The sequence below is a fragment of the Anser anser genome (genome assembly GCF_964211835.1).
Source record: "Anser anser genome assembly, chromosome: 6".
NCBI classification, from domain to species: Eukaryota; Metazoa; Chordata; class Aves; order Anseriformes; family Anatidae; genus Anser; species Anser anser.
In genome coordinates, this window is record NC_139726.1 from 2,104,942 (window position 1) to 2,127,060 (window position 22,119).

The 22,119-nt window shown below is 41.1% G+C and overlaps 2 protein-coding genes across 3 annotated transcripts in view; one reads left to right on the forward strand and one right to left on the reverse strand.

Annotated features, from left to right (window-relative positions):
* The window catches only part of NEB (nebulin), a 124,469-nt gene extending 112,413 nt beyond the window's left edge, over positions 1–12,056 (forward strand). The window contains exons 144-159 of the mRNA XM_083840921.1: positions 608–700; positions 1,236–1,328; positions 2,585–2,677; positions 3,436–3,528; positions 4,172–4,264; positions 4,819–4,911; positions 5,381–5,473; positions 6,126–6,218; positions 6,504–6,596; positions 6,879–6,971; positions 7,970–8,077; positions 8,406–8,589; positions 9,497–9,589; positions 9,944–10,093; positions 10,400–10,509; positions 11,224–12,056. Coding sequence (XP_083697047.1) covers positions 608–700; positions 1,236–1,328; positions 2,585–2,677; positions 3,436–3,528; positions 4,172–4,264; positions 4,819–4,911; positions 5,381–5,473; positions 6,126–6,218; positions 6,504–6,596; positions 6,879–6,971; positions 7,970–8,077; positions 8,406–8,589; positions 9,497–9,589; positions 9,944–10,093; positions 10,400–10,509; positions 11,224–11,397 — 1,749 coding nt within the window. The 3' untranslated portion in view covers positions 11,398–12,056. The remainder of the gene's footprint in view (positions 1–607; positions 701–1,235; positions 1,329–2,584; positions 2,678–3,435; positions 3,529–4,171; positions 4,265–4,818; positions 4,912–5,380; positions 5,474–6,125; positions 6,219–6,503; positions 6,597–6,878; positions 6,972–7,969; positions 8,078–8,405; positions 8,590–9,496; positions 9,590–9,943; positions 10,094–10,399; positions 10,510–11,223) is intronic.
* A 682-nt stretch (positions 12,057–12,738) lies between these two features.
* Positions 12,739–22,119, reverse strand: part of RIF1 (replication timing regulatory factor 1) — a 30,317-nt gene continuing 20,936 nt past the window's right edge. Inside the window, exons 27-35 of one of the 2 annotated variants that reach the window (XM_083840922.1) lie at positions 21,726–21,815; positions 21,585–21,639; positions 17,283–20,042; positions 16,623–16,760; positions 16,269–16,346; positions 16,046–16,161; positions 15,150–15,303; positions 14,785–14,887; positions 13,505–13,878 (exon numbers count right to left, since the gene is read on the reverse strand). In XM_083840922.1, coding sequence (XP_083697048.1) covers positions 13,658–13,878; positions 14,785–14,887; positions 15,150–15,303; positions 16,046–16,161; positions 16,269–16,346; positions 16,623–16,760; positions 17,283–20,042; positions 21,585–21,639; positions 21,726–21,815 — 3,715 coding nt within the window. In that variant the 3' untranslated portion in view covers positions 13,505–13,657. Of the gene's footprint in view, positions 13,879–14,784; positions 14,888–15,149; positions 15,304–16,045; positions 16,162–16,268; positions 16,347–16,622; positions 16,761–17,282; positions 20,043–21,584; positions 21,640–21,725; positions 21,816–22,119 lie in introns of both variants that reach the window. The other variant, XM_083840923.1, reaches the window with a different exon arrangement.

Sequence of the window (22,119 nt, forward strand, 5' to 3'; positions counted from 1 at the left end):
GGAAGTGCTTTATGTTGTAATTTTGTAGTATATTTCAGTTTTAATTATAGTGTCTTGGGACTAGTTTTGACTCAGTCTGACCAAATTCAGATGTGACAGATACAAAATTCAGACCTGACTTGAGATTAATAGGACAGTTCAGAGACGCCACCACTGTTACACTTTTCACTACGTTTAACTGTCTCTGTGATCATCGTGTCTCTCTTTTATACTGGTGAGAGGCAATCTTAGAGGCAAAGCTGACCACTAAGATCTTTTATGTAAGTAAACAGACTCCTTTGGGGAAGAAGGCGTAAATGCAAAAAAGTTTTCAGGTGGTGTAGTTCGAGCTCTGCTTTCACAAAAAGCATTCTTGCAGTTCTTGCTGGCACACCCAGGTGAGAAGACAGTAAACCTCCTAGGAGCATTAGCCATTAGCTGATTATTTTGATTGCCTTTTTTTTTTTGCTAGCATTTGAACAAGGCTGACAAAATTGTATTTGTCATACTTCAAAGTTTCACTATATTAAATTACTTTTCTTCTCTATCTCTCTCCCCCATCTTCCTCTTTCCCTTCTTTTTCCTTAAAAAAACAAAACCCCCAAAATACCTCCCTGTTGCCACACAGGTGTTGTACAAAGAGGGGCTGGGAATTGGGACCCCAGTACCTGTAACTCCTGAGATGGAGAGGGTCAAACGCAATCAAGAAAACTTTAGCTCGGTACTTTTTTGCAATTTAAGAAAATGATCCCTATAACTTCATTTTAGAAGACTCTTTAACGCTTGTAAATGTTCTGCTCTCAGTAATTAACTTACAGAGACATTCCTTTTCTGCTGTTAAATTTTTAATCATTGTTAGTTATATTTTATGCAATCATTTTTAAAAGATATTATAGTAATCTTAACACGTAATGCGTCATGGCCTTTAATTTTTAAAGTTTCTTTTTTTTTCTTTTTTGTGTGAAGCTTGAAGTGTTTTGCCTTTTTTAAAAACCAGTTTTCTGAATTTGCTTAATTCCATTTTCCTAATGCTTTATGGTTGTGTTGAAGCATATCTAAGACCTAGGATGCATTATTTCTAGGTCTCAGAACACTTCCTTTGAACTGATCACAATTGTTAACTGGTTTAAACTTCCTAATTTTTCCTGCTTTCTAATGGATGTGGTGAGCATAAAAGACAACTGTGACGTGTTCCCTCTATCAAATGCATTCTTCCTTTTGTTCTTATTTTTTTATACTACTATGTTACCATATAGGTGTTGTACAAAGAGGATGTGGGGACAGGAACCCCAACACCTGTCACTCCTGAGATTGAAAGAGTCAAACGCAATCAAGAAATCTTTAGCTCGGTATTTTTCAGTTTGCAAAGCAGAACATTCCCTTTTGTTCTATTTTAAAATAATTTTAATACCCCCAGAATACTCTTGTTCCCCTATAATCAACTTACACAAAGAACAATATCCTCTTCCCCTTGTTTTGATGTTTTTTCCTCCATAATTGTTACTTACTCCATTTTTCCATTTCTCCTTTTCTTTCCTGTTTCGATTAGATCATCTTAACAATGGTACCTTTTAGGTTCTGTTTTCCAATTATTTTTTTTGACTCAACATATTTTTTCTTTAATATCTGCTTTTCCCTTTGTTAATCACTTCAATCCTTGGTTATGAGTTATTGTTGTGTTGTTTTTTTTTTCCTGGTTCTACTGCATATAAAAACTAAACTATTTGTGGCCTGATACAAACCTGTGGCAACTAGCTCGGTATAACAGTGCGCTAATACACACCGGTGTAACTTGCTGTGATGTTTATGGGACGGGTAAATGACATGACATTTATTTCTTTGTTCCTTTTGTGTTGTACTTGATACCTTCTTCCTTTAGGAGGTCTTTAATTTTGCTGCAGAAAGACAGTGGCCCGGATTTCCAGGTGGTGTAGGCTATAGATATGCTGGAAGCCCAGCTTTGCAGGGTAACAAATGGGCAGCATTAGTATGTTTTGTGGGGTGAGGAACGTTTCCAGTAAGGTAGGAGAGTACCGATAACTGTAATTTCTCCTGTACCAAGTTCATATGTACACCTGTATTATGATCATGTCTCTTTGTAGTTCTTGTAATAAGCAAACCAGATTCTGTGATGATAAATTCTGGATAATTGGTAGCATTTCTCGCAGGGAAAGGATTGACTCGTCATTGTGGTGTGTGGCAAAGTTTGGGGATGGAGCATTAGGGCCTGGCCCTCCAATGGCTCAAGTACAGCCAGGAGCAGCTTTACCTCACAACTAGCGAAAAGACAAAAAACCAGTCGTTATAACTTATGAAAGACTCGATATTCTAACTACCCAGTAGTTTTAAATGTGGCCCTTGAGAAGCAGCCACCCCAGGCAGGAAGGTATTCCAGCATCCTGCTACAAGCCGTAGCGGTGTTTGGTGTTTAACTCGCTTGTCCGTGTGCTGAGCTAGCTATGGACTTTGGGGGTTTTTAATCTGTATGATTGTTCAGGGTAACTCAGAAAACTCTTGTGCTCCGCTTGTTCTCTCAGCAAACAAAACGCTCCTGTTGTCTGCTTGTTCCTCTGCCTTCCTTTCATGTAGCCGTGTTATCCCACAGGTGTTGTACAAAGAGGAGGTGGGGACAGGAACCCCAACGCCTGTCACTCCTGAGATTGAAAGAGTCAAACGCAATCAAGAAAATTTTAGCTCGGTATTTCTCAGTTTGCAAAGCAGAACGTTCCCTTTTGATCTATTTAAAAATAATTTTACTACCCCAAAATACTCTTCTTCCCCTATAATCAACTTAAAAAGGAATATCCTCTTCCCTTTGAGATTTTTTCCTCTGTAATCGTTACTTACATCATTTTTGTTCCTCTGATTGGATTATGCAATGTTAATAATAACAACTTTTAGCTTCCACCCTTCTTTTGATTCCGATTATCTTTTTTTTTTTAAAATTCTTAAATAATATCCAGATTTTCCTTCTGTTAATCACTTCATCCTCAGTTTTGTTTCTTTTTCTGATTTTATTTACTTTCCATATCAAAACTAAACTATTTGCACCTGACAAAGCTGTGGCAATGAGCTCAGTGTAACAGCGCTCTAATACATGCCAGCTTAACCTGCTGTGATGTTTATGGAATGGGTAAATGAAACAGTTTTTCCTTTGTTCCTTTTGTGTTTTATTTGATACTGTCTTCCTTTAGGAAGTCTTTATCTACTGTTGCAGAGACTTTTTTTTTTAAATAAATGCTGAGAAGCAAATAGCAAAGGTAGTGTAGCTTTCTGCCAGGAGTCTTTGCAGAGTATGTCTTCAGCTTAATCATTTTTAGGAAGGTTGTAAGTTTTCTTTTCTATTCCAAGCTTTGGCTCAGAGCGACTTTGAAAAACATTCTTTTTTTCTTAGCAAGCTGCGTGTTACTGTTGTTTGCTTGTTTCTTCTTTTTAATCCAGCCCTATTGCCCACAGGTGTTGTACAAAGAGGATCTGGGGACAGGAACCCCAATACCTGTCACTCCTGAGGTTGAGAGGGTGAAACGCAATCAAGAACACATTAGCTCGGTATTTTGTGGAGGAAAAGATGTATTCCCTTTAACTCCACTTAAATTGAACTTTTTAACCTTCATTAAAAATGGAACAATTCCACTCCTTACTTCCACATAACCAACATAATCAGTTGCTAAAAATATCCTTTTTCCCTCACTGTACTGTATTTTCCAGTCTTACTTACATCTTACTCTTCGTATATGTAATTATTTACATAATCCTAAATATCTTTAACCATTTTTGCTCCCTGTTCTGATTTCCTTTTACTTCCTTTTAGTGTTTTGTTGCTGTTGTTTTTTAAATCCTATCACTTTCCTGTTTTAGTGCTCTTGCCATAGAGTATGGAGGGTCTCATTTTCCAGCACGGTTCAGCGGTAGTCTGAAAGCTTCCCTCCACCATGAAAATGTAGTTGTGCAGCAGTATTGATGTAAGAGGCCTCTTTGTTGGATCATTGCATCTTCTAAGATACAAGCAGGGACAGCTTTGCCTTCAGACCTTACCTGGTGCAAGCCCAGTCCTCAGTGCCTTCAGGGGTAGCTTTTAGAGCTCTGCATGAGAGCAGATTAAGATCTAGGAGCCTCAACTATTTGGTTTCATGTTGAATGTCATCGTTACTGAGTTCTGATTTTGTTTTGGATGCTTCTTGTTACTACACAGGTGTTGTACAAAGAGAGCGTGGGGACTGGAACCCCCACTCCGATCACTCCAGAGATGGAGAGGGTCAAACGCAATCAAGAAATCTGTAGCTCGGTACTTTGCCAAGAAAAAAAGTTTCCTTTAACGCTGTTTAAATGAACATTTTAACAGTTTTAATAAATGGAGTTTGTAACACTTGCTCGAAAATAATGCCAATCCTAGCTCTAAAGCAGCTTCAATAGGTGCTTACTTCTTACCCACCTCTCACCGTGGTTTACAGCGATAATGTTGACTTGTTACAGTTTTTGTTGTAGTTAAGACTTAGTTTGATGCCCTATTCTAATCCTACAAACTTTTAACAAACTTTCATCTTCTCTGCAATGCTGACATTCTTTTTGTTATAATTTGAATACTCATAACGTTCTCAGCCCCTCAGCGTAGTTATGTATTTAACGTACGTAGTTATGTATTGGGTCATCCTTAGTTAAAAACGCAGTGTGCCAAACACTACTTCAATGTTGCTAAGTACCTTCCTTAAATATATATGTATATATAATGCCTAGGCCCTGCGATATTAAATAACAGAAAAAGATGCCTTAGGCTTCACCTTTGTCTACAGATGGCTGTTTATTTACTGTTGCTTTCTTTGGCTCCTTTATGTCTCATAGGTGTTGTATAAAGAAAACATAGGGAAAGCCACCCCAACACCTGTCACTCCTGAGATGGAAAGAGTCAAACGCAATCAAGAGATCATTAGCTCGGTATTTTTAACAGGAAACCAGTTCCTAAAGATCTTAAGTGTTTAACAGCCTTTAGCAGTTTTAATAATCTGTGCTTCCTAACTTTAAAAAATAAGCCCGTGTCATAGCAAAACCCTAGTTTTTTGTGTTTACAGACAAGTTGTAATAGCTTCTATTTAACACTGTCTGAAGCAGGATTTTACTAGAATTGTTTGACTTTTTTTTTTCTTTTTCTTCTGATGGACATTGTTTCTTTGCATTTTTTTTAACTATTTCTTATTACTCTCTTGCTTTCGTGCCCAATTGATACTGTACGGGTCCATTGCTGCATCCTAGATTCATGGCAAAACGCCCATTGCTTCCTTCAGGACCAGCAGTGGTGCCAAGTCTAACCCCTCCTAGGTGTAATAACCCAAAAGCTTTATTGTATGTGATTGTGTTCTGTTGTTACCTTTTTAATGATCTTTGGATACTCCCTTGTATCCTATAGGTTTTGTACAAAGAAAACGTGGGGAAAGTGACCCCAACACCAATCACTCCAGAGATGGAGAGAGTCAAGCGCAATCAAGAAATCATTAGCTCGGTACCTTAAAAAATAGATTATTTTTTCCTTTGCGCCTATATTTTAAAAAAGTAACATTCTAACTGCCAACTGAAAACTGATTTTAGTTTAAAAATATATCTATATTTGTTTCTGCAAATTAATCTCTCTTCTTCTAAAATAAGTTGGCTTTGGTGTTAACATGCTGATCCAAAAACTTACGAGTTTTCTGCAGCTCAGTTCTGTTACTGGGGGCTCCATCCAGACATCAACAGCCTCGTGCCCTGCTGGGACGTGGTGCTTTTACACATTTAGCTTCTCATCCTGTTTGTTCCGTATTTTGCTTTGTAACTGCAACTGGAGAGCAGGAAGAGCTGCTTTCTCAGTGGGGTAGATAAAACATTTCTTAGGGACACAGGCAGCTTCCCCAAGACCTGTAGAGCCATGGTCATAGCTGTAGCTGGATAGAGCCCTTTTTTTTAACCCTCCCTCCCCTCCAGATACAACAAGCTATTCTTTTACAGTTTTTCTTACCCCTCCCGATAACTTTAGATGTTTGGCTTTTGTGCAGTGCTACGCATCATAACCCATCATGACTTTTTGAAATTCTGTAACTAAGTAATAACTTGTGTTCAAAGCCTTCTGACTTTTTGTTGTTTTTTAAGATACCGGATACATGTTCTGTATCCCACAGGTGTTATACAAAGAAAACTTGGGGCGCGCAACCCCCACACCTATCACTCCAGAGATGGAGAGAGTGAAACGCAATCAAGAACAAATTAGCTCGGTATTGTCTGGAAGAAGTAAAGGGGCTAAAACAGAGCTTTTTTTTAAAAAAAATAACTTAAGTTTGCCTGTTTTTTATTTAACCCTCTAATTTTCCCCCCAAATTTAGAAAGTCATAGTTTAAAATTACAGTACATGAAAGATTTTTTTTATCAATTAACTTTTTAATACCATTTTTCCTCTTTTTTTTTTTCTTTTCATAACGGATGGCGTTTATTCTAAAACCAGTAACATCACGTTTTTCAATCTGTACCTTTGTGACTTTGGGTTACTTTGTGGTCTGTAGGTTGTATACAAAGAAGGCTTAGGGAAGGCAACCCCCACACCGGTCACTCCGGAGATGGAGAGAGTCAAACGCAATCAAGAACAGATTAGCTCGGTACTGAAAGAAGAAAGACAACTGCCTTATACTAAGAATAACCATTCTGAAAAAAAAATATCCACTTCTAATATATCCTTCTTCACTCAGTTTTCCTTATTTTTGCCTGTTTTTCCCTTCTGTTTTTTACCTTCTGCTCTAGCAAATAACTTTTTAGATGCTTTACTTCCCCAGATCTTTTCTACCCCTGCAGTGATGAGTATGCTTAAACAATAACCCCACTTACAGACCGAGCTGGGAGTTATGCCAGTCTGACTTGTGGACACCTTTTGTACACTGTAGGTTTTGTACAAAGAACATCTAGCAAAAGGAACTCCAACACCAATGACTCCAGAGATGGAGAGAGCTAAACGCAATCAAGAAAACATCAGCTCGGTAAGTCCTATTCTGCCGATACACGAAAATACTTTAAAAACTAATATTTAAACTCCTGGAATTCCCTCTCAATGCAAATTAACAGTGCAGATGTTAATAGTGCTACCTGGCTACCCAGTTTTGAAGAATGAAGTAACAATGCTAAAACCAAACCCTATCATACTTTTTTTTTCCGTTTTGTGACACAACTATTTCTTTCTGTGTGATTAAATGCTTTAGTTTGTTTTTTTTTAATAACCAAATTTCAAAAATCTATGTTGCCTTCTCTTGCAAATATCTTCTGTGTTTACTGGTCTTATACTGTATGAGATATAAAATATTCTTCAATAACAATATATTTTGTTAGATTTCTGATAATATCTTGCAATTTATACAAACCTGTCAAAGTTGGAAGTGGCCGCCTTTAGGCAAGTCATTGCTAACCTGTTGCTCCAGCTGTAAAAGTGCTGACATACCCCAGCCTCCAAAGGTTTGTGTACATACAGACATCAAGGTTTGCTCGATAAAGCCAGGGATACAACAGCTGCAAACAAACACTTACAGAAGCTTGTTGCTACTGTTATAACTGAGAAAAGAAACCCTGCAAAACCAGCTAAAATTGTAATATTTTAATCAGAAATAGAGGTCTAACGATGGCGTCTGTTTTACAATTACTTCACTAAAGTTAGAGGTGCCCATCAGATCTATGAAAACGTTACCTGAAATATTAGTACTACTTTACCTCTCTACTTATTATTACAAGTTTGGTTTTTTTAAAAGGAAAGATCTTTTAGTTGAGAAAAGCAAGGTTTGTGATCATGTCCAGTGCTGTCTACATCTCATATAATTATGAAAAAGAAATTTGCTTTGCATTCTAACATTATTCACCAACAATTGCTGCTGCCTGTTTTTCATTCTTTAACCTTCTCTGCCAGGTTGCCTTGCATCAGCACAGCCACTCCTCACGGTGCAGAATTAGTTTTGTGCCCTGTGCTCACTTCCTTTTTCTCACCTGGCAGGTTCTTTATTCAGATAGCTTCCGAAAACAAGTACAAGGCAAAGCTGCTTACGTACTGGATACACCTGAAATGCGGCGTGTACGAGAGACCCAGAAACACATTTCCACGGTAAGAGCATTTATAGATGGATTAACTTGGCAGTGACTTAACTAAAAACATGACCTTGCTCTCAAGAGACGCCAGGGTTGCTGTCACAAGAGACAATATACATTTACCAACTGGTCACCCACGTTACTAAATGTAAAAAGCAAGAGTAACTCCACAGGAAAGGCATGGTTGGGATTAGGCTCTCCCTCATTGTTCTTTGGAGGGGAGAAAGCAAAAATTCAGAACTGCAGCACACCTCTCTACTAGGCATTTTACTTAAGAAAGCAAAGAATAAAACCAATCATTTGTCTAACCTACAGAGGGACAAACATTTCATGGTACATTGCAGGTGAAATACCATGAAGATTTTGAGAAAAGCAAAGGTACTTTCACACCTGTAGTTACTGACCCCATTACAGAACGTGTGAAAAAGAACATGCAAGACTTCAGTGACATCAGCTACAGAGGCATTCAAAGGCGAGTAGTAGAAATGGAGAGAAAGCGTGTGGACCAGGACCAAGAGAATCTCACAGGTAAGCAGAAGCTTTTTTTTTTTTTTTTTTTTTCAAGACTAGAATACATCACTTACACAAAACACAAGCTGACCGTGAGAAATCATTTAAGCTCAGCCACATCAACTTAAAACTTTCATTACCTGGAGATGATGTTTTGTTATCAATGCGGAATATATTCTCTGATAGCAGCTGTAAGCCATAGAATCAATGATGGTTTGGGCTGAAAGGGACTTAAAGGTTGTCTATTTCTAGCCCCTTGCCATGAGCAGGAACCTGCCCAGCTCAGGCTGCCCAAACCCATCCAGCCTGGCCTTGGACACGGCCATGGACAGGGCAGCCACTGCTGCTCTGGGCAGCTTGTGCCAGCGCCTCACAGTGAAGAACTTCTTCCTCCTATCTAATCTAAATCTACTCTTTTTTAGTTTGAAGCCATTCCCCCTTGTCCTATCCCTACACCCCCTGACAAAAGGGTCCCTCCCCAGCTTTCCTGTAGCCCCCCCCGAGACAGTGGCAGGCCCCTATAAGCTGTCCCCAGAGCCTTCTCTTCTCCAGGCTGAATAACCCCAGCTCCCTCTGCCTGTCTCAGTAACAGAGGGTCTCCAGCCCCTTGATCATCTTTGTGGCCTCCTCTGCCTCTCCCATCCTGCCCACCGGTATAACATGATGCTAGGTGACAGATTCTAATTTCTTACTTGTATTAAGTTCATCTCCACGTGTATTGCAGAAATGCTAAAGCTCATTTGATATAGAATAAATGAAAAAATAAGAAGTCTGTGCTATAGATTTGAGAAACACAAATTATGAAGTCCTGCTTCCCTTTTTCTGATACGCTTTTACTCTCCTTCAGGACAGATGGTTGCTGCTCAAGCTCTCTAGGAAGTGTTTGAGCTCCACCTTCTCCTCAGAAAAGCTGTTTCCCTTACAGGTCTTCGTGTGTGGCGCACCAATCCTGGCTCAGTCTTTGACTACGACCCAGCAGAAGACAACATTCAGTCCAGAAGCTTACACATGATCTCAGGTTTGTTCCAGTCTGTACTATTTATGCAAAACAGCCTTTATACTTACACAGATCCAAACAGTGAAACCGACAGCTTGGGATATTAAAGGACAGTTTAGTCACTCTACCTGTGCAGGAACGCAAGCGTACTTCAAACTGTTACGCACAGACACAGCTCGTGTAAGAATTAACGGTGACTAGAGATTGTCTATAGCTCTTCTGCATAAGGATAACTGTATTTATGTATTTACACGCACATACACAAAACACCTGTATACATGTGCATATATAAAATATGCACTTTTTGTTTTTAAATGTGTGCCTCTCCTTACAAAGAAAGGAGGTAACTCTGCTCCCACTGTTTTCTCCCTGCAGTCCAAGCCCAGCGCCGCAGCCGGGAGCATTCCCGCTCTGCCAGTGCCTTGAGCATCAGTGGTGGGGATGAAAAATCTGAGCCCTCGGAAGGGGTGGATCAACATTTGTCCTTCTACAGCAACGGGGGCTTCTTTACCTCAACTACCACAGGTATGAGAACAAAACTGCACTTTATCTGAGGACAGATGGTACCCAGACCATCCAGCAGGACAGAGCTAGTCACTGGCTCCAACTCCTTTGGCCAGGAAAAAGTAGAGAGGCACACCTGGCAAAGCACTGAGCTACAGCCGTAACTGATACCAAGTGGTGCTTCACTGGGTAAAAGGCAGATCTGAGCCACCTAGTGACCTACCACACTACCTTTATTGGGAGTAAGCCTAATCCCATTGCTAATTCCATAAAATAAAAGCATTAAGCGTAAAAGAACTAACACAAAACACTTTTCTCCTTTTGCAGTGGGCTATAAACATGCTAAAACCATAGAGTTGCCGCAACAAAGGTCATCTTCAGTTGCCACCCAGCAAACAACAGTATCATCGGTTCCTTCCCATCCATCGACCGCTGGGGTAAGTAACACGGAGCAGCTGCGCTGACAGCCAGTCCCGAGCTCACTGCAGCACTGCTGCTGGGGCGGGCTCTCTCACCAGGACAGAATTTGGCTTCCTGCCCACAGCGCATAGCCCCTGCGGGCCCCAAATGCCCTCAGTGCACGCCCCAGGACAGCCCAGCAACACCCCCACCCCTGGGCTGGCAATTGGTACAGGACCAGCTGAAGGCGTAACAGCTGCCCAGAGTTCTTTAAGTTACACCTCCTCCCTCCCACCACAATCCACTGGGAGGCAAGGCCACGAAGTTATAAGCAGGCGCCAACCTAACTGTTCACGTATTCTTGCTCACGTACACTCTGAAAGTGTTTTTTCACCTTCAGAGTCACGAAACCACAAAAGCACTAAGGCAGGGTGCTGGCTGCACCTCTCACAAGGCTGTATCTACCTGAAAGTTAATTCAACAGAAAAAAAATCTGATATGGAGTTTGAAGCTGAATTTTGAAGTTGAATTTTTGAGTTGGAATTTTTTTTTGAAGTTTAAATTATTGAAAAAGGCATTCTGTGATCTGAAACCAGGCTTTTAAAAAGACCAGCCAAAGCTACTGCCATCAGGGATACTTTTAAGTACTGAAATGAGTTGGAATATAACCTGCCCTCTGCTTGCATGTTGATTCTGACCAGGAACTAACAGCAGTGGTATAAACATCTTACTTTTTCTCCTTACCATTCCAGAAGACGTATCGGGCCATGTATGACTACATGGCAGCTGACGCTGATGAAGTTTCCTTCAAAGACGGTGACACGATCGTAAACGTGCAAGCCATCGATGAAGGCTGGATGTATGGGACTGTCCAGAGAACTGGCAAGACGGGCATGCTGCCAGCCAACTACGTAGAAGCTGTCTAAGTCAAAACCCCTTTCCCTAAGGCACATCTGCGTGGCCCAGACATGCCGGCCACATCTCACACCTTAGAAGAGTTTCTAACACTTCTCTAAAGTGCTTTATTGTCTTCCATGCTGATAGTGCCTTATAAACCACCACAGAGAAAAAAAACTGCAGAACAAAATATTTCTGAAACAGCTCTTCAAAATATGTTTAACTACCTGTAAACATACTACTAGGCAGCGCTCGTAAGAGCTGTCTTGCTTCCAGTGTCTAAAATCTTTTCTTCCAACTGGCCTAGACTTCCATTTAAAACATACAAATTACCATCAAAATGTTCTAATACTAGAGTTTTAATCCAGTTCAGTATCGCTGAACTTCTACACATGAAGTTAAGGCCAAGACTACCAAGCGTTACTTTATTCTCTCTTCCATAAAGAGATTTTTCTGGACTATTCTAAAATGTTTGAATATATTTGTTTTCCATGTAAGCTTAGTATCTCAAACCAAAGTTTATCTGTCAAAGTTTATCTGTCAGGGAAGATGGGGAAACACCACAAAGCAAAAGCCTCTTCCCTCTGCTTGCTGAGCTCTTATGCATGTGTTTTTCATGCAGTTGTTCTGGGGTCAGAAGTTGTTACTTGTAAATTAGTGACTAAATAAAGCTGTTGTTTCTGCAGTATCTTTGACTATTAACTCATGCTGAAGAGCAGGAATCGATCTTAAAACAAATGGGCTTTGTTCAGAAAACTGAAAAAACCAACAGCCACAATGTTAAGTCAAACTCTGAGGGCTGTGAATGAACTGGAGAGGTTATTTCATACCTGAACACCAGTTATCTGCTTCTCCTGACGCATCTGGTCCTTCCGTCTCTGGAGGCTGGCTGGTAAAGCGGTAAAAAAAGCACTTCATCTTTAGTTTACCTTGGACAAAGTACACACAGTAAGTTAACAGTAGGAGGAGCTGCAACTGTTAACTCTGAAGGCTTTCGTTCACAGGGAATCCGCAGCTATCGTGGCGTACGCAGCCAGCTTGAAAGGACAACGCCACTCCTCCCAGTGGGGATGCGGTGTAGCGAAAGCAGCTGGCAGGACAGCAAAACCTACAGGCACTCGTCACTGGTGCTGTTCACACGGTGCTACGACACCACAGCCCATTAGTTTATGGGACGTGTGAACAGGGCACAGAACAGCGGTGCCGGTAAGACACGACCTTGGCCTTGAGGACCTACTCCTGGCCTAAGGAGCCACCAATAACCTTCCAAGGTTCCTCCCAACCTTGCAATTCCAAAGCAACTCTGAGGAAGGGCTAAACAGCTGCAGTCATTTTTTTTCCATATAAACTTAAAGACTGACATTAACACCTTTGGGAACTAATTGCTGTTTTATTTGCACATACTTAAGTTCTAAAAACACCTGCAGCAATTCCTCTCCATAAGTGTCCAATATATACAAATTAGATTTCCGGAGTAAAACCCAAGAACTCTGAAGGTCTCTGAGAAGCAGCAATGCATTCCATGCAATTAGAACTCCACCATAAATTATTAACCAACATTTGCAGTCTGTACATAATATACAAAAAACCCAAGTCAAATCCTCTCACTTCCGCAAAAGGAGAAGGTCTTCTCCACCAGGGGAGAACTGCTGCAAACAAAGCTGTTAGAGCACAGGAAAAAGCCTGAGAAATTTTGCAAAGTCTCTCACTTGCCAGGATGCATTTTAGAGTCAGCTTCTTAGTGGGATTCTGGTAACAAGGCATGCACAAAGAGATGCCATCCAGTTGTCAGACACCAGGGTTTTGGACTGCTGCCACTGCAAGGAACTGAGCACAGCTTAACCCAATACCCAACAGCACTGAAAAGTTTCAGCGACTCCAAAGGAAACAGACCTGCAAAGCACACGAGCAGAGCTGTGAGATCGATCTCCCACCACGTAAGAGTTTGCAGTCGTAAGAACACTTTGGATGTGAAAAAATAATTTAACTACTCTGTTAGTTTGGTTTCACAGTCTTTGCTATTGCACACCTTCATCAAGTTTTCTTTCGCTACCTGAAAGAAATATGCATAGCAATACAATACAAATACCTCCAACGGGGAATAGGCAATCCCACAAGTTAAAAAACCACTGGAAAAAAGAAAAATCATGATATATTTTGTTCATATAGGTTTCTTAAAAATCTTCTATAGTACAAAACATACACTTTAAGGATTAATTCACCAGTAAGAAAGCTAAATTTTGGGGGAAAATTGTAACAAAATCCTCCTTAATTAGCAATGATAAGCAACTAATTGGAACTGTCGTGGGGAGGCGATTTCCAGCGGGACTGCAGGTTTTTCATGATACAGTTTGTCATGCCCGCAAGTTTTTCTTGCATCTCAAAGAGCTGGCTTCCTGAATAGCCATAGAGAACTTCAGAGGTCAGCTGAGCAGCAAGGGCATCGATCTGGCTCAGAAGATCTGCTGTGGGTTGGCCGTTTGCATTCAAGACAACCGGTTCGATCAAATCTGAAAAGGAAGGAAGGGGAAGGTAGGTAGGGCACTGCAGGCAGAGCGGTCAGGTGTAAATCCCAGCAGAACTACGTTGTAGCGCAATGTTGCAGTTTTTGTACAAAAAGATGTATTCAGTCCACAAAATATTTGCAGAGTGAGCTTCTGACAAAGGCACCCCTCAGAACTAAACGCTCCCCTTCTTTATAGTGACTGTGTTTGATCATGGTTATACAACAAAATTAAGGACTGAAATCAAAATATTTGATCCTACTAAAATATTGACAGTTTCCTTCAAGACACGTTACCCCAAGAATGGTCCAATTTTAAATTGGACAGATGAAGAGAAGTTACTCCTGGGTTTTGTTCTCTGGTTAACCAAATGCTTCAAAGTCTCTTGCAGGAAGAACAATTAGGGATTCCTCTGCATAAAGTAATGGCAAACTCCAAAAATGCACAGGAACATTCAGATAAAAATCTAGTCCCCTAAATCCAAAGGGAGTATCCTGAGAAACATCTGAACTGTCTCGCCTGCCATCAGGCACCTTTTCAGCTCTGCAGTTTCAATTTGCTTTGTTTCTGTGCACGCCCAGAACCAGAGAAGCTACTGCAGTACTGAACAGCTCAGCAGAGACCCTGGTTAAGATCTGGAAAGTGAAGTATGCAGAGCCCTGCCTAACATGCTGTTTACACAAGCTTGTTTAGGGAAAAACACAGCGTATCTTGCCCTCAAATACAGAACAAGTTTAAAAAAGCCATTACTATAGGGCTTCATGAAGTGGCTAACTCAATCACCCATCTAATATGGTAATATCAGCTATTAACTCCTCTCCAAAAACAAAAATAAGTGTTCCCATTAGAAGAGAAGAAAAGCAGCAACAGCAGAAACATCCAAATCCTAAGCAACAAATGGGCAAGAGTTACCTGTTGCAAGTTTCTCGTCATCAACAGATTTATCCTCTACGTTGTTTATTGTTTTCTCTACATCTTCAAGCACTACCAATTCCTCACACCCTCGGGATTTTACCTGCGGGTTTTTGAGGGAACAAAAAACATGTTCAGAGAAAGAGTTGAGGTGGGACACGCTTTACTCCGTAACAGATGTAATCCTCATTCCCAGTAACTATGTTGTAACCAAGTCCTGTACCATGAAAGACCACCTTTGACAGATAAATCACAGTTCAAAGAAATTTTTCTTGTACAAAAAAAAAATACCTTATTCTTCATGAGGAACGTTAGCAGTTCATCAGGTTAACATTACCTTTCTGGGCACTAGGATTAAACTTTACCTGCTGCTCGTGATATCCTTTAAGAGCTTTTTTAACATTGGAAACTTTAGGAGAACGGATGGGAAGAGTTTTGATTTCTGATGCTGTCAGAGTACTCAGATCACCCACTGTCTTAATGTTCTTTGCTCGAATGAGCTGCCCCAAACCTCTTGCGCTGCAGCAGGGAAGAAAAAAGGGTTCATTATGCTAAAATCCATGTCCCTTCTCCTTGGCACTGTAGAGCAGGAATAAATCTTACATGAATGCCAATTCACATGCACATAAAGGAAAAAACAACACACAAGAGACATTTATTCTATCTGCAGCAGCACACTTCTTTGCAATTTATCAATATCCAACCCTGAAATGGGATTCAAAAGCCCAATTACACATAAGAGGAAGCAAAAGAAGCCGAGTACACTAGAAAAGTCCATTCAGAGCAGTTCCTGCTACAGTGTATAGTTTGTTTCTGACATATCCAAATTTCATTAGCTGAGCACCTGGCATTTGTGTGTTTGAAACGTAGATCTTTTCCCCAAAAATCCCACTTGGTCTTTAGTACTCCCAAACAGCAGCAGGATGGTGGCATCTTCAACTAGTGGAGCTATTGGAAGCTCCAATTGCTTTGTCACAGATCATTAAGATCAGTCTGCTCTGTCTTACAAACTAGGGAAAGTTCCCTGTGTCTGGCTGCAAGCTCTTCACAAGAGAGACAACTGGTTTGGAATTGTTCAAGTAAAGTCTCCCTCACCATCCAACCTCCCTCCTTCTAAAAGATGCTTTGTTTTTTCCCTGCAAAAGGTGTCTCTAATTCATCACTTTGCATCACAAAAATTGCTTTTGCCTTTTTTTTTTTTTTAAAGTCCAGTAAGAATTTTCTATTGAAACCTGATCTTCCAAAGCAACAATGTACTTACCATATATTTGATGTAATCTGAGGTAAAATTACATCGACTGGTGCCTTACAGCCTGCTAAGGCAGGATACATGCATTCTGTAGGAGAAGGCAGTGATTCCTTAGCCATTTCTGTAATCTTTGAACAACAGAGAAAAGTTATTAAATTAACTATCACACAACCGAATACAAGAAAAATAAGAGTACAAGAAAAATAAGAGAAACATGAACCAAAGCACTTCTTACTAAACACTTCTTTGAGCTCTTAAATTTAGGGTTACGAGATCCTGGGGACAGAAATCCTTTGGTTGGAGTGGTAATATGCTGGATAGAAAAAGAGGAAAAAATCTCTCAGGATTGTAAGAATTCAGTTAGCTAACTTTCTAGCTATCTACATTTCAGACTGTACTTGTCTTTAGAGAGCAACAGAATGAACAAGACTAAAACAGTTACAGCTATTTCTTAAACTTACTGATTCTCTACTCTTCACCCTTTTAACTGTTTGTTAACTGCTTGCAAGTGACCGTGAACATACACTACAGCTACGTTAACATGAGAAACAGAAGACTTACGACATACTGAACACGTGTAAGAACTTACCTTAGCCTGAATGTTAGATAAGATTTTAAGACTTCGTGAAGATGGTGAAGAATGGGATCTAATGACAGGGCTCCTCCTGTCTATGTCATCTGCCAGTCCTTCTTGATAAATGGGATTTGCAAAAGAGACACGTCGAATCTGGTTTTAGAAAAAGCAGTTTTTAATCAGGTGAACTCAGACCACCCCACTCTGGTGAAAGAAGTCTGAAGAGACAAAATAACTCAGTTTGAAATGGGTAGCGTTATTCAAGTTCTTGAATGACACTAATCATGCTTCACCCAAGGACAGAAACTGTGGCTACCTTATTGCTAAAGGAAACATGCAGTGCATTTTGTAAAAATGCTTCTCAAAACCCACTGGTAAGACCCTGCCTGCGCATTCAATGGTTTTGCAGTTTTTTGTTCCGCTGCCACTCAGGCATGCAAACTAGCCCTTGGCACTCGGCTTCAAAAATTAAACTCCCAAGCCCCAATAACACAAGCCTGCCAGTGCTTGTGCATTATGGAAAAAAATCCCCAAGTCTTCATCTTCATTATTTTTTCATTGTAAATACTGTTAAGGTCAGTAACTGAGTGCCTTTGGAACTCGTTAAACTGTTCCACATCCCAGTTATGAACAGAATGAACTGCGAGTATCACAGAACGAATCGCATCACCATACCTTATTAGCAGGTGACAGGGAATCGTCCTCTTGATTTCTTTTTACACCTCTCTTTAAAATGCTCGTGGATGGAGAAGCCGAAGGAGACCACATGCAGCGTGCCTGCATACTGTTAGGGCTTTCGTTTACTAAAGCGAAAGAATCAAGATTTTCTGGCTTCTGAGGTGAATCCACATTGTTATTTTCTACTGCACCTTCACCCTCTACAGCGAGATTTTCAGGCACTGTAATTTCAGTTTCTATCAATTCCTCTTTCATCTCTTTATCTAGAATAGCGCAACTTTCTGCTACAGCGTTCTCAGCTTGTTCTTTATCATCTTGATTGCTTTCTAGTTCATTCATCTCTTCTCTCTCAGGCCTGCTAACAACGCTCAGTGCCCCAGGTATCTCCTCCATTGGTCCATTCTCATTTTCTTCTTCCTTTACTGTAGCTCCTGGTTCTTCACTGTGATTCCCTGCAGCCAGGCAGCTGTCAGCAGGCTCATCTGAAGCACACTCGGTTACACCCTGTTCAGTTCCGTCATCCTCATCAACGGCTACTTTTACTTCCATTATGGAATCATCAAGTTCACCTGCTACACGTGCTGGATTCTCCTCCTCCTCCATACTGCAAGTGTTCCCTTGCACGTTATCTTCAGATTTTCTCTCTCCTTCCAAGTTGAACGCGCTGGGTTCCTTAAAATGAAGCCGTGGTGTGCTCATTGCACAAGGTGCCATGGCCAAGCTCTCCTCAAAATTTGAGCTAGCAGACATCTCTGATGTATCTACGGCTGTCTGAACTGGGGTGGTTTGGGGCTCGTTCGGGTCAGGACTGTCCTCAGTTTTCAGCTCAGTGAATGACATTGCTGGCTGCTTTGCCTTTCTGTAACAGCAATCGCAGCTCCTTAGTTTTCTCTGCCTTTTGCTTCTCTTGTGCTGACACTCAGGTACTTGCAAAGAGGAAGGCTCGCTACCTGAAGCATTCGCTCCTTGTACATGGTCAGGCAGAACACTTGAACAGTCTCCTGCATTTCTTTGCCTTTCAATGTGTGTGTTTTCCTCTCCTGCTTTCAGAACTTCAGATACACTTGGGTCGGTAAAAGATTCTGTCACCACCCCGGTCTTGGTTTGTTCCCCACATGTGTTCTGCATATCAGGTGAAGTCTCTGGGCAGGCAGATCCCCCAGCTCCACCAGCATCTGTAGGAATTACTTCATTTTTCAGGTCCTTTTTCAGGTCCTGTGGTTCAGCCAATGACATGTCTGTGCTGACTTCATCACTTAGTTCACTTCTATTTGTTTCCAACAGATTTTTACTTTCGTTTTCTTGGGAAGACACCTCCTCCTGGCCACGGCTTCCTGGCTGTAGGTCTTTCAATTTACCTTCAAGAGGATCACTTCTGGTTTTCACTTTTCCAGGTTTCTTCTTCTTTATGCTTTCTTCCTTGGTCTCACAGCCATCAGCCTCTGAATTTTCTATGCTGGAAAGCAATCCTTGTGAGCTGCTTCTTGTATGGTATCGGGGGCGTTCCTTTTTCTTCTCGCCTATTGTACCTGAGCTACAGTCTTGACCTTCCACGTCCATCTTCAATTTATCTTCTGACTTCCTAGTGCTTTTGTTCACCTCCTCATCACCCACTGAGCCAGAGTCCTCTGCAGCAGCTCTCTCAGGTAGGCTGCTTTCTTTTCTGTTTGCAGTGTCTGTTGTTTTCCCAGACACTGCTTTCTGCTTTTGGGATACATCGTCTTTAGTCTGTGGCAACTTCTTTTGCAGGGATTTTTCATCTTCTTTACGTTTGTCTTTTTTCTGGTGGCCGTCTTCCTTATCTTGACTACCCGCTGACACTTCTCCAGTTTCTGACCGTCGCCTTGAAGAACGTCTTAGTGTTTTCTGACTAGGAGACACGTGTGGGACCTGATTATCATCATCTGTTACCTGGTCAGACGAACCAGCTGCCTCTGGGGGCTTATTTTCTTTAGAATCCGTATCTAAAGCCCGAACCCTTTCTATTTCTGCTATTGCATCTTCAACTTTTTTAATTTCTGCTTCTGTAGAACTGAGAGCTTGGGACTGAGCAGTGAGAACACGTTCCGTGTCCTCCACGGCACAAGACGGTTCAGAACTGGTTTCCATACTGTTGGAAACAACAGACTCTTGCGCACTTTTCTCTTGTTCTGACCTACTTAACCTGGAATGCTTATTTTCTAGCTGCTCCAGTTTACTCTGCCTGCGAGTTAGCCTCCGTATTGCAGTAAATATTTGTTCAGACTGTGAAGAATTTTTGTTCTCTTCTCCAGATTTTTCTAGTTTAGTAGCAGTCTTGCACTTGTTTGTATTTTCCTGTTTATCTGGCACAGAAGAGCTTCCAGACATCTCTGACATACTGTTTAACGCTGAAACGCTAAAGGGTCTGTTCTCTGAACTGTCAAATTTCTCCAAAGTAATAAAAGATTGCCGTCGGCTTGCAGGCTGGGGAGTTCCAGAAATTACATCACTTGAAGTCGAACTGCTACTGACATTTGAAGCGTCTTTGTTTCCTACTGATGACTCCTTTGAAACTGTTTCTGTAGTACTTTTTTCTAACCCCTCTCCAACTGCTGGCTCCTCCTGCATCAGTTCAGCCCTGTCACTTTTTGACTCCCCTTCACTATTTACAGTTGAGTTGCTCTCCATGTGAGTAACAGACTTCTTTCTCACATCCTCAAGAGAGTTATCTGATTTGCAGTCCCCCGTGGTTTCATCTGATTCAGTGATGCAGCCTTCACTCTTTTCGTTTTCTTCCTGTCCCAAAAACATGAACAGCAAGGTCTGTATTTTTGCTATGGATATGATATAAAAAACAGATCTGGTGAAACAGAAAACAAAACACCCATGAGGATTTTCAAGCCACCCTTCCTTCAAATTATCTTACAATGTGTCCTTCAGTAGACAATTTTTTTTGTTTTTATTCTTCCACAGAATAGTTGAGGTTGGCAGGGACCTCTGGATGTCACCTGGGCCAACCCCCTGCTCAAGGAGGGCCACCCGGAGCAGGTTGCCCAGCTCTATGTCCAGGTGCCTTCTAAAGATCTTCAAGGAGAGAGACCTTCCCTCTCTGGGCAGTACATGCCAGTGCTCCAGCACCTGCACAGTGAAAAAACACTTCCTGATGCTCAGACAGAACCTCCTGTCTCACTGTGCCCCTTGCCTCCTGTCCTGACACCATGGAAAGGAGCCTGGCTCTGCCTTCTTTGTACCCCCCTTCAGATATTTATGTCTCGAAGAGATCTCCCCACAGCCTCTTCTCCAGGCTGAAGAGTTTCTCAGACTTTCCTCGCAGGAGAGGTGCTCCAGTCCCTTCATGGACTCCCTCCAGTACGTCCATGTGCCTCCTGTGCTGGGAGGCCAGAACTGGGCCCAGCGCTCCAGCTGTGGTCTCACCAGTGCTGACTGAAGGGGAAAGACCACCTCCCCCAAACCTGCTGCGAGGGCTTTGCCTCATGCAGCCAAGGTTACCATTGGCCTTCTTAGTGGCAAGGTCACTGAATAACAGCTATCAACAATAACTTTTAAAAGTGAAAAGAGTTACAGAAAGACATGATGCATATAAAGTACACCCACTGAAAGGAAAGGTGTTATGGAAAAGTCAGCAAGTGTTAGGATTCCTAGCACAAAGCTAGGCAATTCGCAGAACAGCACCACAGTTAAGTCGCGGCAAGTCTATGCTGCAGCTTCCAAATTCCACCCCCCCAGTCAAATATTACTGGTGGGGCATACAAATGATTGAACTAAGTTCCTATGATATCTGTACACTGCGTAACAAAGCAATTTAAATGCATCCTTGTTAAAACTTATTAAAACCCTTGTTGAATCTTCACATTTTGAAATTAAATTCAAACATTTAATGATTGGCCTCTTCTAGTTTAAGTTAGGCAGAGTAGAACACAGCACGAAGAACACTGCAATTGGTATCAAATTAAAACCTACTGATGAAATGAAACACAAATTGTAAGAGCTCTCAGTGTATTCTATAGTCACGTAGTCTGCGTCAGTATTATGCAGAACTGGGAAAAACAAGAGGTTCAAGAAAAACAAGATATTCTTGGGAGCCTTACAGGTTAATCAACATGGAGAAAGAAAAGGATTCCTGTGAACAGATACATTTGGGGGCACTTTTTTTTTTTTGCTCAAATAGTTTCCAAAGCAATTTAAACCCACTTATTTATCATACACAGTAATCAAAGAGTTTTGCCATCAATTATCAGAGCTATTGATATGAAGAAAACATCACGGATATGGTTACAGTTCTGGTATCTTAACTACCATTAGACAATGAGAAATTACCTGAGGATTGTTTTTATTATCTTCTTTTGCATTTTCTATTAAAGATGGCTTTTCCCTAAAATAAAAGTTAATTAAATTAGAAGGGCTGCAAAAAAAGGGGGGGAGGGGACCTTTAACATCATACTGGCCACCTTTACTTACAATGAATCTTCCTGGCTCTGAGTATACTGAGAAAATAAGGTTGTATCTTGTGAAGTGTCTAAATTGTTGTACATAGCAGGAATACCAATTCTGAAACAAAACCAGAAATGGTTAAGTTGGAGTATTAAAAAAAATTGGTGAGATGGGGTAGTATAATGCATTCATCATAAGACAGCACGTTCTTGCAGGAACTAGACTGAACTTCCAAGCTCTTAAGACTACTCAAAGAGCAACATGCACCAAAGCACAGACTGCTGTAAAAAAAAAAAAAAAAGCAAAGTAATGTGCACCAAATATTAGGAGACTGCGGTCACACACACTGCTCCATGTTCTGGAAAGGAAAGGACACAGCATTGCTACCTGCTGCCACAACCTGAGCAGTCCAACTGGCAAA